Raw genomic sequence first — 18,747 nt, forward strand, 5'->3', positions numbered from 1 at the left:
GTACAACTTTATACAACAATATACAACTTTATACACCTACTGTAGACAATGTATAAACCTTGTATAAAAATGTATAATAACGTATAAGAGGTGTTTATACACACTTCTACAGTGTTATGCAGTGTTATGCCGTGTTTATACAATGTTAAAAGTGTAACATAGTGTATATGTTTTATACACACTTTACTCTTAAAAAACCCCCAACATTAGAAAGAGATTTGGAAGGAAAAAATAGCATCTTGGAGTTTGATATGGGATTGGAGGGGGGGAAGGGGGGTGGCTATCTTGGGTAATAACTTTTTTAAAAAAATGGGATGAAGGCTTAAAAATGTAAGAAACAAAACTATGGCCATTTCGGGTAAATACTTTACCCAAAATGCCATAGAGTGTTATTTTCCCTTTTTTTATATCACTGAGTAAAACACATGATATAGAAATTTATTTTGTTCACCTAAAAGATAAAATGGAATTTATGGAGTAGATTTACTATTTTTTATTAACAACCTGTGTACCGAAAAAGAAAAAGTAAAAAAACTAATTAAAGGAACTCCATGGATTCACACGGAGATATGAAGTACACCAGTGGGTCCCCCCTATTGCTGTGGCTTTTTACCTTAGGCTGGTGTATTATGAGCAAAATGACGATGCTTCCAGAATTTGCTATTGAGACACAATTACAAATTTGCCCTTAAATGAAGGTAAATTTGCAAAACTGCCATGATGGACGACGAAACCATGGTGAAACTCATGTTTATATTAGGGCTGCGTATCGGGTGGTTCGGTTCGAGTTTGAAAGTTATCGGTTAAACTTATCGGTTATCGGTGTGTAGACATGTTAAATCGTTAAAGAACCACTAAGATATCGGTTAATGGGTTATTGGTTAATCGGTTTTTGATCGTTATTGGTTCGGTTATCGGTTTAACCGTTAAGATATCACACGAAATTTTTGCAAGAACAAAGAAGTCATCTTCAAAGCAGAATCAGAAACGAATTAACGAGATGCAAAATGAATAAAGTAGCTATAAAGAAAGTGCCTGCAGCAGTTAGCTATAAATGGAGGTTGAAACTGGAAGCTGGCTGGCATCTCCAAGACGTTAAAAACTTGAAATCTTTTCTTCATATTTACATGAATCCTAGTTCCCAGACCACTGCTGACAACTTTCCAATTTGACAATGTTGTCTTTTTTAGCTTCTTTATCCAAGTCCTCAACAACTCTCTTTACCCGTTGCACCAGTGGCACAAAATTGTAGAGAGGAGCTATTAGCTGCTTGCAAGTTATCTCCACAAGCATTTGGTACTTGATCCTTGGTAAAGTTTGTTTCCCACCTTTGGAAGCAATTAGAAGCTTTGACATTCGGGGTAAGTTCTTGTAAAACCTTATGACTAACTTCGTCAGATTGAGAAATAAATTGACTTAGGATTTACTAAGTAATTATATATGGAAGGGTGATAATGGAATGAATTCACTGGGCTGGACTCCACAAATCATATATGAAAGGTTATATATAGAAGGGTATAATTGTAATTAAATAAATGGTTATTGGGTTATCGATTCACCCGTTAACAAAAGTGGTGAACACGAGACCGAACCGATACCTCAATAACTATAGAACACCACCCGATACCCGAATCATTAACCCACTAACCGAACCATTAATCCAATAACCCAATTATCGGTTCGGGTTATTGGTTTAACCGTTAACATGCACAGCCCTAGTTTATATAAAGTAAAATATTATGTGAGAGAAGATTAGTCTTCCACCACCTGTTAATGCTAGGAGCCATACAATGGGAATAGCCACTAAATATTTTAGTGGAAAAATAATGATTTTTTAATAGTGTTCCAATTATGCACCAAAGGTTTGTAAATTAAACCGAATTAATTCAAATGTATCAAATCGAGCCTAATTAATTCAATATGGATCGAATCGACTGAATATAAAGCCTAATTCAACTCCTTCACTAGTGATAGGTTTGCATTAAAATAGTGACATGCATAGTCATCAAATTAAATCTTAGATTCGCCTTTGCTTCTCGCTCTCCCTCTTTATTCAATCATCTTTGATTATTCACGACGCTTCTTCTATTTTATATGATGCACCAAAGCAATGATTTCCCCGATCTTCTATTACTTATTAATGCATTGTAGTATTGTCACGACCCAATCAGTCGTGAGTGGCACCCACACAAATCCCCTAGTCAGCGAACCATCTACTTAACCAACCATTCAAACGATTACCACATTACTTAGCTAATTTTAAAACATTCAAGGATATAACAGATAATAAAATCTCCAAATGTCCAGTCATGCCATAAATAAATAAACTCTGTGGAAGTCTAACTATTACAACCTCAAAATCCGAAAGTCATTGTACAAGGACTCTATAATATAACTATCTAAAGAATGAATATCTGTCTAAAATAAATATAAATATTTGAAATGAAATAGACATCTAAAATAAGAAAGATCTTCAAGAGGCCTGGCGTGGATAAGAGCTCACCCTCGAATCTGTCGGGAACTAGTCTCACGCTAAATATGAGACCTCGTAGATGTCTCTGGATCACAATCTGCACTCGTATCAGTACAAACACTATGTATTGGCAGATATCATAGGCCGAGTAAGATTAGTATCATGCATACAATCACAAAATCAATAAAATAAACAGATAGGCACAACAACACATAATCTCAATAATTATTAACAGAAATCATCCAACACTGAAATGTCAGACCAACACAGGGATAAGGTAAATCCACACAAGTAGAAATCAATAAGAGTAATTCAATCCATGTAATCACCAAACACAATCGTAAATCACAAATTATCTCAACTCTGTCATAAATCCGTACACACATGCTAAATGGTAGTGTTTGACCCATTAGCCATGACCTGCAGGGGACCCATGGTGTCCATGTACCCTTGCTTCAGAATCTTACCTCGAATCACGAGCCTTTAACGTATTCCACAGCCTCACCCCCTGTCAAATGTGCCTTTTCATATTTATAATATCTTTCTTAACACAATGCAATTCCGTTCCACAATCAATAAGGAATGTGAACAATTAATAAATTAATATCAGGGAACATAAGTCACCATGTCACAAGTCATATCAAGACTCAACAATCAATAACATGAATAAGTGAATTCTCCAAGTCACTAAGAAGAGTATTTATGAACTCCTTCTTTATCATTTCATATTAGTTCATCACATAATTAATCAATCAATATCAACTGTAGGAATTACCAACCACACTTTATGTCTGAAGCCCTAATCATTCTTTTCCTATCAAATTCGTATCACATACAATCAACTAATTAAAGTCTAACTCAAGTAGACCGTAACCTACCTCAAAGCCGAACTGGAACAGTGTAATCACTCCGCGATAGCTTTCCCCTTTCACAAGGCTTCCGAACGTTCGCAGTCTAGAAATATAGAGCTATAGGAGTATTCAAATCATCTACTCAAACAATACAACACTTTGGGGGAAAGAACCCAACTACTTCTACCCTTTTCAAATGGGTGAACTATCACTAAGCCTTATTTCATCAAAATATCAGCCTCAATAATCATATTCTATCCGTTCATGGGTTTTCTAATCGTTCCAACCCCTTTACAAGGAGTTTTTATGCTAAAGCTATCATCTTTATGAAACCCTAGGTCTCATTCAACAAGTACCACCATTAATAGGCAAATTCTCATTCTAGGAAGTGATAATCTATACTTCTAGATGATTAAATAGCGATAAATTCAACAACTCATTCATTATTCGAGGGTTTCTTATGTTCTAGGGTTTTAGCCCTTTCATTCACCATTAGCAGACCTTTAACTAATCATGGAACCTATCATGATGATGGAATTAACCAAGTCCAGTGTTGAGACTTACCTTTCAAGCGTACCTTAGCCCTAGCCTTAGAATTTCATCACAGCAGTTCTTGGAAACTATTTTGGTGTTATCTAGGGAATGAGTTCGGAATAAAGAATATAAAACTCAGATTTACGCCTCCCGTCGACCGCTGCAGCCGTCGAAGCCTCGCTGCAGCGGTCTCGCTATAGCGGAAGGCTCCCTCTATGGCGACCTCATTAAAGTCCCACCTCCTTGCTGCGGTGACCCTCTAACTACTATGATGGACCCGCGACCCATTGTAGCAATCTATTTTTACCAGTAGCTTGGGTTTTTGCATCAGTTTCCACTAGAAATCCCAACACCAATTCCAGGCCCTACAGACACAAACAAAACATGCACAAACATATAAAATCACGCTGCAGATTCACCTGCAGCCTCGGAATTTCCAACGGAGGTCTAGTTTTCTAAGTCAACCCCCATAACGACCTAGCAATTTATTACATTAGATACCAATTAAACAACCGTTCGTCCCCGAACGGACAAAGAAAGGAGACAAGAAGAATGTACCTGACTCAGTGAAAAGCTAGGGATAATTCTTTCGCATATCGAATTATGTCTCCTAAATCGCTTCCTCAACAGGACAGTTCTTCCACTGAACCATCACTGACGCTATTTCCTTCGACCTCAACTTGCAAACCTCTCTATCTAGTATAGCAATAGGCTCTTGCTCATAAGACAGATTCTCATCCAATAAGACAAAATCCCAATGAATAATGAACGAACTATCACCATGATATCTCTTCAACATAGAGACATGGAACACTAGATGAACGCCCGACAAACCTGGGGCAAAGCTAACTCATAGGCTACATCCCCCGCACGATTGAGAATCTCAAACGGACCAATACATCTGGGACTAAGCTTACCCTTTTTCCCAAATCTCATCACACCCTTCATGGGTGATACCTTCAACAAGACTTGTTCTCCAACCATGAACTCGAGATCTAGGACCTTTCGATCTGCATACTTTTTCTGCCTACTCTGAGCTGCCAAGAGCTTTTCTTGAATCACATTGACTTTATCTAGTGACTCTCTCAAAAGATCTGTACCCCATGGCCTTACTTCAAAAGCATCGAACCATCCAATAGGATACCTCCATCTCCTCCTATAAAGAGCCTTAAACGGGGCAATATCAATGCTCGAGTGGTAACTATTATTATATGCAAACTCATCTAATGGTAAGAACTTATCCCAATGGTTACCGAGGTCAATCACACAAGCTCAGAGCATATCCTCTAGGACCTGGATATTCCGCTCAGACTGACCATCTGTCTAAGGGTGGAAGGCTGTACTAAGGTCCAGTCAAGTACCCAATTCCAAATGAAAATTCTTTCAAAATCGAGATATAAACTTCGTGCCTCTATCGAATATGATGAAAATAGGAACCCCATGCAGACGAACAATCTCCCGGATATAAATCTAGGCCAACTTCTGGGCGATATGGGTAATTTGAACCGGTATGAAATGGGCAGACTTGGTCAATCTATCTATAATGACCTAAATCGAATTAAACTTACCTAAGGTCTTCGGAAGACCAACCGCCAAGTCCATCGATATCCGTTCCCACTTCCACTCTGGAATGAGCATCCTCTGAAGTGTACCCCTGGGTTTCTGGCGCTCGTACTTCACCTGCTGGCAATTCAAAAACTGTGCAACGAACTCAACAATATAAACCTTCATCTTAGCCCACCAGTAGCGTTGCCTCAAGTCACGGTACATCTTGATAGCACCAGGACGAATGGAATTCTAGAACTGTGAGCCTCCGCTAAAATGGTCTTAATCAAATCATCAACACGGGGAATACAAACACGCCCCTTGATTCTCAAAACACTTTCATCATCAATCACGGCCTTCTTGGCCTCACCACGCAACACTTTATCTCGAATCTTACTCAAACTCGCATCCTCGAACCGTCTAGCCTTAATCTGCTCTAGAAATGATTATCTCGCCTCAATGCAAGCTAATACTCTCCCCGAACCAGACACATCAAGTCTTGTGAAACTATTAGCTAGAGTTTGAACCTCCCTGGCCAACGGACGCTTTGACGCGACCAACCGAGCCAAACTCCACATACTAGTTGATGTCCTGCTCAAGGCATCTGCTACCACATTTGCCTTGCCAGGATGATAAAAAATAGTAATATCGTAATCCTTAAGCAGCTCCATCCATCTCCGTTGCCTGGAATTAAGATCCTTCTGATTAAACACATCTTTGAAGATTGCGATGATCAGTAAATACCTCACAATGGGCACCATAGAGATAGTGCCTCTTGATTTTTAATGCAAAAACCACAGCTGCCAAATCCAAGTCATGAGTGGGATAGTTCTTCTCATAAATCTTCAAGTGTCTGGAAGCATAAGCAATCACCTTCTTTTCCTGTATCAAAACAACATCTAAACCAGAACAAGAAGCGTCAGAATAAACTACAAAGTCCTTCCCCTCCACGGACAAAGATAGAATAGGTGCTATAGTCAATAAAGTCTTGAGCTTTTGGAAGCTCTCCTTACACTCATCGGAACACTAGAAAGGTACATTTTTCTGAGTCAACCGGGTCAAATGCGAAGCAATAGAGGCAAGCCCTTCAAGAACCGATGCTAGTAACTAGCCAAACCCACGAAACTGCGAATCTTTATCCCGGAAGTGGGCCTGGCCTAATCCCTATATATATATATATTACTGCCTCGATTTTCTTCAGATCCACCATAATCCCCCCCTTCGAAACCACATGCCTCGAAAAAGACACAGATGCGAGCCAAAACTCACAGTTAGAGAACTTGGTGTACAACTCCTTGTCTCTCAACAACCCAAGGACAACTATAAAATGTTTTTCATGATCTTCCTTACTCTTTGAATACACTAGAATGTCATCAATAAACACTATCACAAAAGAGTCCAAGGATGGCTTAAATATGCCATTTATCAAATTCATAAAAGCAGCTGGGGCGTTAGTAAGCCCGAAAGACATCATTAGAAACTCATAATGCCCATACCTGATCCAGAAAGCATTCTTAAGAATATCCTCTGCCCGAATTTTCAACTGATGATACCCCGACCTCAAGTCAATTTTTGAGAACACGGAAGCCCCCTGTACCTGGTCAAACAAATCATCAATATGAGGGATGGGTTATTTATTTCAGATGGTCACTTTATTTAATTGGCGGTAATAAATGCACATCCGCGTAGTTCCATCTTTCTTTTTTCACAAACACAACAGGAGCGCCCCACGGGGAGACACTCGGACGAATGAAACCCTTACTAAGAAGATCCTGAATTTGTTCTTTTAATTCTTTCAACTCTGCTAGTACTATCCGATATGGCGGAATAGAAATTAGGCGATTTTTTAAGGCTCTAAGTCAATGTCACGATTCGGTGGCATGCCTGAAGAGTCCGCGGGAAACACCTCCGTAAACTCACGTCCACAGGAATTAACTCAAGAGATGGACCATCAATGCTGATATTACAAATATGTGCCAAATAAGCTAAACACCCCCCGTCTACTAGCTTCTTTGCACGAATGAAGGAAATTATTTTCTTTAGGGAGGGACTAAGGTTACCCTTTCACCCAAGTCTAAGCACCTCGGGCATAGCTAAGGTGACTGTCTTGACATGACAGTCCAGAATTGAATGATAAGGAGCTAGCCAACTCTTACCCAAGATGACATCAAAATATACCATGTCTAAGATTACTAAGTCAACCCAGGTGCCATACCCTATAAGTGTGACAGTACAAGATTGAAAAACTCTATCTATAACCACAGAATCTTTAACTGGAGTAGATACATGTATAGGGGCATCAAGTAAATCACAGACCATATCAAGACCCATAGAGAAATATGTAGACACGGTGGAAAATGTAGAACCTGGGTCAAACAATATAGAAGCCATCCGGTGACAAACTGAGATGTTACCTGTAATAACAGCATCTGAGCCCTCAGCCTCTGTCCTGCCAAGAAAGGCATAATAATGAACCCGTCCGCCGGTAGCCTGCGAACTATTACGATCAACCTGCCTAGTCTGAGCTCCACCTCGACTGGGCTGATGACCACCTCTACCATATTAAAACCCACCTTGGTTAGGCTGGGGGCCACCTCTACGAGTTGTATGACCGCCACGCCCAGATCGAGCATGGTTTCCACTATAAGATCCTCTCCCTCTACCTGATGTTGAGGCTCTGGAAGCCTGAAACTGAGCACCCTGGCTACCTTGCCTGAGTCTGGGATAATTTCTCTTAAAATGCCTTGTATCACCACACTCAAAACATCCACGGTCTAGCGTCGGATGCTAAACAAAAATGGACGAGGTCGAATAAGCACCGTGATCTGGAGCTCCAGCCTGCGAACCCTTTGGCTGACTGGAAAAGTACTGACTGACCCCTGATGGGCCTCTAGCCGAAACCTGCATGGTTGACTGAGTAGGGTGTCCCGAATAAAACTGGACTCTAGCCCTTAGCGAAAGAGCTACTGTAACCACCACCCTTTCGGGCCTTCTTCTCTACGTGCTTATGGTAACCCTCCTGCCGAACTCCCTCGACAGTCCTAACATGATCCACCACTTCTTGAAAGGAAGTACTGGTCGCTGCAAGCTGAAGAGCTGACAACTGAAGGGCGGTGTTCAACCCCTTTGCAAATCCCCTAACCCTCTCCTCCTCAGTAGGCACAAGCTAGAGGGCAGAGCGAGATAATGAATAAAATCGAGCCTTATAAGTAGCCACAGGTAGATTACCCTGCTCAATATTACTGAACTCATCACTCCTGCGGTCCCTCAAAGTACAAGGAACATACTTGATAGAACTAAGTTCAAGTCAACGAAGGTAATCCCGCTGGCCTGTACTCTACAAAAGCCCTCCACCATAACTTGGCATCACCCGAGAGCTGGAAGGTCACAAACTCCACACCATACTTCTCTACCGCTCCCATCTTATGGAGCCTCTCATGACAGTCCATGATGAACTCATATGCATTCGCAACCTGAAGGTTTCATCCTAGTGAACCTCCAACACAGATCGTGCTCATCCCCGGTCAACATCGAACCTCCCACTGGCCTAGGAAATACACCCCATCCTAAAGCCTCATCCAAACGAGGAGCCACGTGCACGCAACATGTCGTAACCCCGTAGCGCGAACTCGCTGGAGGCCGGATTATCCACTCGGCACCCCCGAGACCACCGCAACGGTGGCAACACACGCTGCCTCGTCAAACTATTAAGCAGGTTCATCACTTGGACCATCACATCTGACAACACCAGAGGAGTTATAATATCTGGCTGAGCTGGTACTGTTTCAAACTCTGCTGCCTCATCTGGGACTACTTGAGGTTCAGGGGACCCCAAAATCTGAAAGTCATCGTACAAGGATTCTTTAAACATAACTGTCTAAAGAATGAATAGCTGTCTAAAATAAATATAAATGTCTGACATGAAATAGACATCTAAAATAAAAAAGATCTTTAAGCGGCCTGGCATGGATAAGAGTTGCCCCTCGAATCTGTCGGGAACTGGCCTCGCGCTAAATATAAGGTCTCGTAGATATCTCTGGATCACAATCTGCACTCAAAAGAATGCAGCAAGGTAGTATCAGTGCAAACACTATTTAGTGGTAGATATCATGGGTCGATTAAGATTAGTATCATGCATACAATCACAAAATCAATAAAATAGATAGATAAGCATAACAACACATAATCTTAATAATTATTAACAGAAATCATCCAACACTGAAATATCAGACCAACACAGGGATAAGGTAAATCCACACAAGTAGAAATCAATATGTAATGAAAGATTAAAAGTGGGTTTAATGGATACTCTACTTAGGCTTTTAAATTATGAAATTGATTGGGTTTATGCTAGATTATGATGTATCTAAGGTTATTTATCATGTATCTTCCATTATTAGTGTTGAATTCTTGAATCTAAAAGTTAGGGTTTATACCCAAAATTTGGGGTTTTACTTGAAATTCGAAATTAGGTGAATCCTTGAGTTACTTAGCAATAAGTTGTTGGATTTTGATCACCTAGTGCTTAATTTGATATTCTACTCTCGAATTTTCTGTTTTGACCTTGTGGGCCCCGTTTTCTTACTTTTCTAGGGTTGGTTTTGACCTAATTTGAATGATAGAAATATAGGTATCGTTCTTTATGATTTCTAATTCATATTTCGAATATGCCTAGACTTCTTTGATCTTGAGGCTCAGCGGAAGGGCAAGGCTAAAGAGTGATTGTTGGTGTTTGTTGTTCGACTATCCAGGTAGATTATGGCTTACTCTTGGTGAGACTTCATCTAGCGAAGCATATATTTAGATAATATTGTTGGAGACAGCATGTGAACCTTCGGGTATGAAGCTGGGTTGGATATTGCCTTAGGTTGGGTCCTGTTGCGTGATTGGGTCTATCCACTCCATTGTGTTATGACTTGATTGTTTTATTGTGTTGGCTTGATGCCACGTGTTGTTAGTATATATTGGAATTTTTTGTTCTATCTTGATTGTGATATCGTAGTATTTTACGGTTCGATGTTGATACGAGGATAGAGTTTTATATGACTTGTGTAGTCTTTCATGATATTGTTGGTGAACCTATGTTGGTACTTGTGACACTGATATATTATTGGCATACCTATGTTGGTACTTGTGGCATTGATATGTTGTTGGCGTACCCATGTTGGTACTTATAACACTGATGTATTGTTGGCGTACCCATGTTGGTACTTGTGGCATTGATATGTTGTTGGCGTACCCATGTTGGTACTTGTGATATTGAACTGATTATTGATGTTGACACATGCATTGCACGCATTCTCATGATATACTGTTGATACATTATTGGTACTTGATGAAACACTGTGATGAGCTGGGCTCGATTTTTAAATGAGAGTGATGTGAGAGTCCGATATCCGATATTAGTCCCGGAATCGTGGATTGAGTGAGTGCACAGACTCCGCGGGTCCCCCAGGATGGTACCGGTGAGAACCCTTCATGGGCTAAGATCTGGAGTTTCATCTGTCTATTAGGAAAGTATCCGGGACGAGTGGCACTTTGACCTCGCGAGTCACCTTGGGTTGTGCTACCGAGACGTCAAGGTATTACGTCTGGAGTACATGTGTACGCAGCATTGCATGGCATTGCATTTGCATTCATACATTATTGCATTGCATCGCATCATAGCTTATATTGAGCTCATTTGGTGTTTTACTTGTGATATTGGTTTCGGATTGGACATATTAAGACTTGGCACATTTGGGTTTAGATGCTCTACTTAGGTGATGACGTGTACATGGTCCCGATTATGTTTGACTTATACTGTTGATTTATGTGCCTATCTTGCTTTATTGTCTGGATTATGTTAGCTATACTTAGTCGGCCTATGATATCTACCAGTACTCTGGTTCTGTACTGATCTGTACTTGCTACATTCTTTTATGAATGCAGAGTACCACGTTGGGTCTTCCTCCGTCTCCCGTGGCTGATAGTCGCTATCAGGACTGTTTTGAGTCTACAGGGTGAGCACGAGACGTTCCGCTTGAAGACTCCTCTTATTATGTCTTACTTTTCTATTCTGAGACATAGATAGATTTGATGTATATTTGTATTCCAGACTTGTATATTTTCACGTAGATGCTCTTGTATGGCTTAGACCAGATCCTGAGGGGTATTTCCTTATTTCCACACTATTTCTATTATATATTATTTTAAGACTCATGTGATTATTATCTTCCGCTTGATTGATTGATTTATTTATGACTTTATTTCCATTGGGTTGAGGGTTTGCTTACCAAGGTAGGAAAGGTAAGTGCCCGCACTACTTAGCCACATTGGGTCATGACAATTGTCGCTATGCGTGAGTTCTAGGAAAGAGTCAGACTACAAGGGTCTATTGTATAATTAGCATATTTGCAGATAATATTTAAAAAATATTAATTATTTTTAAATTATGATTTAGCTTGTGTATCCACTGCCCTCTTCTTGTTGTGGTCGGACTCTACTATGAATCTCTTGCCACCTTCTCTGTATGACCCTCTTATATGGTTTCTTCCCCGAATTTCGGTTATAAGGGTAGGAACCGAGAACAGGGACGGAGCCACCTTGGGCACTGGGTAGTCAGGTGCACACCCTTTGCCTTAAAATTACGCGATGTACATAGGTTAAATTTTAGCTATTATGAGTATATTGGCTCAACAAAGTGCTTTAAGTTATTTTCGGTGTTTTTTCCGCTAATCTAACATAAATATACATTTTCCTTATTCCTAAAATATTTTGTTATTCTTAATTTTATTATATTGGTCACAACTCTTCACAGTAAGTAATTATTTCCCAAACTTATTAGAGTACTATTATTAAATTTAAATTTCCAAAATATTTAATACTATATTTATTTGAAAAATTAATTTTTAAATGACGCGTAAAATCAATAGCGAACTAGTGAAAGAGAAGGGAGGGAGTAACATATTTTTTATTTATCAATCAGCGTTAACAGCAGACAACATATCTTTTTCTTTATAGCTTTATTAATACTAAACTAAATATTACTCTTAGATATTGTTCTTCCAATATAGAAAATAAATAACTAGCTAAAAACTTACCGTATAAGGCTATCCTAATTTGCTGGAATGTCCAATAGTTAATAGTAGTTTTTTTTTTTTTTTTTTTCAATTTAAGGCTAAACCCAGGGTTTAAAAGCTAAATTGAACCATACAAGGCTAAGGGCTAAATTGAACTTGCGATTTCTCAAATCCGTACCTCAAAGATAACTAAGAATCCTCACCTGCAAGGAAAGTGACCTCTCTACAAATGGGCTCCGAAGATTTAGAAGGAAAAGAAATTTGGCGGTAAAATTTTAGGGTTCTCTTGTATATTGCAATTTTAATTCTTGTATTTTCTCAAAGCTTGGAAAAAACTTTTGGAGGCTAGTCTATTCCTCTAATTTAGATATTTTCTATTGAAAACATTCAATTATAGATAGAGATTATTACTGATTGTTATAGAGATTGGTGTAGTGGAACTTGATTTAGAGTTGTTGAAGTACTTATATTGTGTTCACACAGTGTAATTTCATATGAATCGCCTTCACACATTCTATTTGCGAGCAGTTAATGGTTTTCCATCGATTTGTAGTTTGAAGAAGACAGGGAAAGCGAGAGAACGCTACTCGAAGAACATTAATATAGTGTTCAGGAATGTTTGTGAGGCTTTTGCAGGTTCTTATCTCCTTTCTGTTTTGATTATCTAATTATTTGTTATTGTAGTGTTTAAAAAAACAGTATTTTTGTCTTTTGAAAGTATCTATGAAGTTGACTCTTCATATTTGTTTGTTCTCTAACTAGATGGTGTTTGTGTTCACTTATCTAGACTCTAGGGAACATTGGTATTTGAGATAGTTGAATGTGGAGTGGTCTTCAGCTCACACCCATATATGCATACGCTTATGCTAATGCTGTATAAAACGTTTAGCAGCACATGTCTCATGGTTTATAAATTATACAGTATATTTTTCGATGAGTTATTTCCTACGCTAGCAGAAAAACAACAACAGTCGCCTTTCGTATTTGTTTAATGTACTCTTGCAGCATATATTATGGTTACTTTCCTTTCATTATTAATTTATGGACTGTTAATGCAAAGAATCCCATGTATGATTTGTCTAATTAGAGAGACTTATTTTTCTCCGTTTGATGTGTGAGTATGAGTCCATGAGTCTTTTATATACTTATTTTGTTGCTCGTAGTGTTCATTTGCTGGGGAAATCAAAATGACTTGCTCTATCATTCATTAAACTAGAAGACAATGACTGAATAGATTTGCTTTAATATGTGGCTATGATTACTTAAGTTAATTTGGGAATTTGCACTTTATGTGACATGTCTCCTTGGTTTTCTGCGTTAAAACAATCTAAAGTTAATTGTGGTTTTATCCATGATTCTAACTCTTATGATGAACTTGAAAATTGTTATATGGGAACCAGTGGAGTATGGTGGCTTATTCATGTCATTATTCTCTTTGGAAAAAAGAAAGAGAGAACAAGGAAAGAGGGGATTAGCAACATTGGGTTAAAAGTCTCAAAATATATGTTGCGATTGCTGGGAAGACGAAAAATGAAAGCTAGACAAACTGAAATATTATGTTAAAGTTGATTATGAAAGGTAATAAGCGAAAAATAAAAAGAGAAGGAGAAGAGAATATGGGGTATAGAATGAATTTTGACCCAGCTTTTGTATCTTTTACACCTCCCGTATACAACGATGTACTTTTTGCTATAATAATTATGCATTTTAGGTGCTATTTGTTGGGTTAAAGTTTCTATTTTTGGGTTTTAATTCTGCATTAGCTGCTGATTTTGGGATAAAATGCTGCATTTTTAGTTGGTTTTTTTGGGGGGTTGAAAGCTGTTATTTTTAGCAACACATAAGAATTTTTTTTGCATCATTGAAGAAGGAATGACTATAGCAAAAAAACCCAGCAGGGCAGGAATAACATTAACCACCATTAATTTAACATTAACCAACTATCACAATTTAACAGTATAAATATTAGTCAAGTAAATGTTTGCATCAACAAATGAAAATAGGCGGAAGGATGACATTTTTTATCCAATAGGTGGAAGGATGACATTTTTGAACCATTTATACTATTAAGGGCATTTTTGAGTGTTTTCTGTTTTATTAATATTGTTAGTCGAGGATGAATGACTAAACTTTTTAGTTGATTCTTCTTTGCCATATGTATAGTTTATACTTTGAATGGATAAGAGTTGGCTAAACATATCGCATAGGAACAATCCTTTATATGAGAATGGAGCTAAGGAGTTTCTTCATTTTGCCTCATTAGATAGGCCTGATTCATCTGAAATCTTGTGTCCATGTCGAAAGTGTCGTAATATGATATTTGTCCCAAAAGATTTGATCGTTGAACACATTGTGGTTGATGGATTTTTAACTAGTTATACTACTTGGATTTATCATGGTGAGAGATCATCTTCATCAGTATCTGTTGATAAGTTAGATAGAGGTGATGAAATGCAAGACATGTTACATGAAGCATTTGGGATTCCTCCTACATCTGGTTTTGTTGATATAGACACTGATGGTGATGGATTTGGTGGGTCAAATCAACATAACAGGGGGGTTGATAAGAAGACTAGAGAATTTTTTAACTTACTGAAAGAAGTTGAACGTGAGTTATATCCTGGAAGCAAGTATTCACTCCTTTCCTTCCTTGTTCATCTATTACATTTAAAGTGTCTCAATGGGTGGAGTAACAATTCATTTTCCATGCTGCTAGAGTTGTTAAAAGATGTGCTTCCTGAAGGTGAAACACTACCCAAGTCCTTTAATGATGCAAAGAAAATTATTAAAGATTTAGGACTTGAATACAAAAAAAATACGTGCATGTCCAAATGATTGTATGATTTATTGGAATGAGACGAAAGATAGAACGGATTGTAAGTTTTGCAAAGCACCAAGATACAAACATTTCAAAGGTGAATCGGTTAATAGCGGTTCAGAAACCTCTAAAATTCCAGCAAAGGTGTTTAGATATTTTCCATTGATACCGCGGCTTCAAAGACTATTTATGTCGGCTAAAACATCTACTGAAATGAGATGGCATGTCGAAGGTCGCACTAGAGATGGGGTAATGCGACATCCTGCTGACAGTATTGCTTGGAGGAAATTTGATGAAGCGCATGTAGATTTTGCTCAAGATCCTCGGAATGTTAGATTGGATTGGCTTCAGATGGCTTTAGTACATTCAAGTCTATGTCTATCTCACATAGCACATGGCCACTCATCTTGGTTCCATATAACTTGCCACCATGGTTGTGCATGAAACAACCATATATGATATTATCAATGATTATTGATGGCCCTCGTGCACCAGGCAATGATATTGATGTCTATCTACGACCCTTAATTGATGAGTTAAAAGAATTGTGGGTTGGTGTTGACACTTATGATGCATCAAACAATCAGATGTTTCAAATGCGTGCATCATTGCTTTGGACAATCAGTGATTTTCCAGCACTAGGTAACTTATCAGGATATGGTGTGAAAACTAGATATTCTTGTCCATGTTGTCTTACCAAGACTAAATTTACAAGATTGAAAAATGGACGGAAGTATTGTTTCATGTCTCATAGGCGATGGTTACCTCATGGGCACAAGTTTCGAAAAGATAAAGTTACATTCAATGGCCTTGCGGAGTTGGAGGTAGCACCTAAACGATTGTCAGGAATTGAGGTTCATGAGCAATTGAACAATATAAAAAATAATTTTGGAAAAGATCCATTGGCCAAATCACGTAAAAGGAAATGGGGGGATGTTGATGATATTGATAATGTGTTGCAAAATATATGGAACAAAAGGAGCATATTTTTTGAGTTGGAATACTGGAAGGACAATATGATCCGTCATAATCTTGACACGATGCATATTGAAAAGAATGTCTTTGACAACATATTTTGGACATTATTGAATGTTGATGGCAAAGGAAAAGATAATCTAAAGTCTAGTTTGGATTTACAAGAGATGGGGATTCGAAAAGCTTTGCATCCTAAGAAAAAAGCTAATGGCAAATATTATCTACCCCCTGCGTGTTTCACAGAGTAACACACAAAAAGATATGCTCTTACAAGTTCTAAGAGATGTGAAAGTACCAGATGGATATGCTTCAATTTCTCAAATTGTGTGGATCTTAAGCAACGCATTATGCATGGGTTGAAGAGTCATGACTGCCATATTTTAATGCAACAACTCCTTCCTATTGCCTTGCATAATCTCCTGCCAGTGAATGTCCTTGAGCCATTAATTGAATTAAGTAACTTTTTTAGGAGCATTTGTTCAATAGTTATGAAGATAGGCGAATTAGAAAAGCTCCAGGATCAAGTTGCAGTAACTCTTTGTCATTTGGAGAGAATATTTCCTCCATCTTTTTTTGATATCATGGAACATCTAATCATCCATTTAGCTGAAGAAGCAATCTTTTGGATGGACCTTCACAATATCGTTCAATGCGGTCAATCGAAAGGTATCATTTTATTATTCTTATTTTACTTATAAAGAATTGTATTGAACTTCTTGGAATTTGCTATTTTAGATTCTTGCTTAGTCTTAAAAACTATATACGGAGTAGAAGTCATCCAGAAGGTTCAATTCTTTGAGGATCTTTGGATAGAAGTGTGCATGACGTTTTGCTCAAGATATTTAGATGATGTGGAGACAAAGTCTAATCGACCTTTAAGAAATAATGCATTGTTTAATGAAACCACAAACCAATAAGGTCATCGATCAAGTAAAGAAAAAGGGTATAAGCTTGATGACATTACACATGCTTAAGCACACAGATATGTTTGATTTAATTTGCCTCCACAACTCCATATCGTGAGTAAGTATTAAATTGTAATTTATACATAGTAGTTATTTATTAATTAAAAATATTACAATTTCTTTTGTTATGTTTTTATGTGTTTTACTTCTGTAGTGAACATATAAAAGAAATCAAGAAGGGAAATCCTCATCTATTAAGACGTGATGTGGATCGGATTCACAATGAAAGATTTCAAATATAGTTTAGAAATCATGTAATTATGAACCAACTAAAATATTTTTGTATATATTACTAAAGTTATAATGACATCTTTTAAATCACATCTTTAATTTTAATTGGTAGGTTGAGGTGATGCATATGGCCGGTGAGCAAATGTCTAAAGATATTCAAAACTTAGCTATTGGGCCATTAAAACAAGAAAAAAGGATGACCGGATATATATGCAATGGAGTTAGATACTTAACAAAGTCTCACGATGTCAAGAGAAAAACTCAAAATAGTGATATTATGGTACAGGCTACAACTCAAAGTTATGCAAACGCAAGAGATAAAAATCCCATATTGGCAGAAGTTCTTTCTATGGGGTCCTCACAGACATAGTTGAGTTGTATTATACCAAGAAGCTCAAGTATATTGTTTAGATGTGAATGAGTGACCGATGATAAGGGGCTTATTGAGAAAGATGATTATGGATTTACTCTTGTGAATTTTAATCATCTACTCTAAACGAGGCATCATTTGTCAAATGAACCTTTCATCTTTGCTTCTCAAGCTCAACAAGTGTTTTATGTTGATCATCAAATGGAAAAGGAGTGGCAAATTATTGTTAAACTTAAGCCAAGAGGTTTTTACGATTTAGGTGAAAACACACTGGCAATTGAGCATAAGGAGGGCCATATGGAATTGCGGCCTGAACAACAACTGGATGATATTACATTTGAAAGTGAAGAAGTTATTGAATGGGTTAGGGAAGGAGTACCAGGAATAGAAGTTGATCCACAATCTTTGGAAAGTAATGAGGCATTTGATGAAGAAGACGACGACATAACTTAGTTCTTATTACTATTAGATTATTATCACTATTTTAAAAGATGGTTATTGAACAAGAATTAATTTTGTGTTTCTTACTATGTCATTAAGTTTTTAAAATCTCATATGCTTATGAGTCTTATTATTTGACCTGAGAGTTAAATATTATTTATACTTTTAGATAGTAGAATTTTTTTTTCAATTTGGCAGGGTTCATAGTTTTTGAGAGACTTCGTTGAAATGGCAAGAAAAAGACACAGAAGTTCTAGTCAAGGCGAGCTTTTATCTAATTCTTCGGCGCAACAAGAACAACAAATGGGAAGTGCATCAATGCCTCAACCACCTCAAAACTGGCCACGAAATGAAAGAAAAGTCAAATCTGGTAACTCGGCAAGAAATGATTCACATGATATAGAAAATCTTCCAGATATTAAATTTTTGTATATCTCTTCTTCCTTCTGTAGTATAAAGTAGTTAGATAACTTTTTTTTTATT

General features: G+C 37.8%; 1 protein-coding gene across 5 annotated transcripts; it reads left to right on the forward strand.

The window, feature by feature from the left end:
• The first annotated feature begins 12,497 nt into the window (after nucleotides 1–12,497).
• Nucleotides 12,498–18,697, forward strand: LOC132051465 (uncharacterized). 5 transcript variants are annotated; one of them, XM_059442543.1, is made up of 3 exons: nucleotides 12,498–12,731; nucleotides 13,018–13,100; nucleotides 14,628–16,520. In XM_059442543.1, exon 3 carries the CDS (start codon nucleotides 15,657–15,659, stop codon nucleotides 16,503–16,505), a length of 849 nt encoding a protein of 282 aa, XP_059298526.1. In that variant the 5' UTR covers nucleotides 12,498–12,731; nucleotides 13,018–13,100; nucleotides 14,628–15,656; the 3' UTR covers nucleotides 16,506–16,520. The 5 variants fall into 5 exon arrangements, 4 of the variants coding, with proteins under 4 accessions (XP_059298526.1, XP_059298530.1, XP_059298539.1 ...); XM_059442547.1 differs by having other exon boundaries at nucleotides 12,503–12,731; nucleotides 15,020–16,520; XM_059442556.1 differs by having other exon boundaries at nucleotides 12,513–12,731; nucleotides 14,628–16,484.
• The last annotated feature ends 50 nt before the right edge of the window (nucleotides 18,698–18,747 follow it).

The sequence above is a fragment of the Lycium ferocissimum genome, chromosome 1, assembly GCF_029784015.1.
Source record: "Lycium ferocissimum isolate CSIRO_LF1 chromosome 1, AGI_CSIRO_Lferr_CH_V1, whole genome shotgun sequence".
NCBI lineage: Eukaryota > Viridiplantae > Streptophyta > Magnoliopsida > Solanales > Solanaceae > Lycium > Lycium ferocissimum.

What these genes read in the sequence shown, in the direction of transcription:
- LOC132051465 (XM_059442543.1), top strand. Translation starts at nt 15,657, where the DNA reads ATGTCTATCTCACATAGCACATGGCCACTCATCTTGGTTCCATATAAC.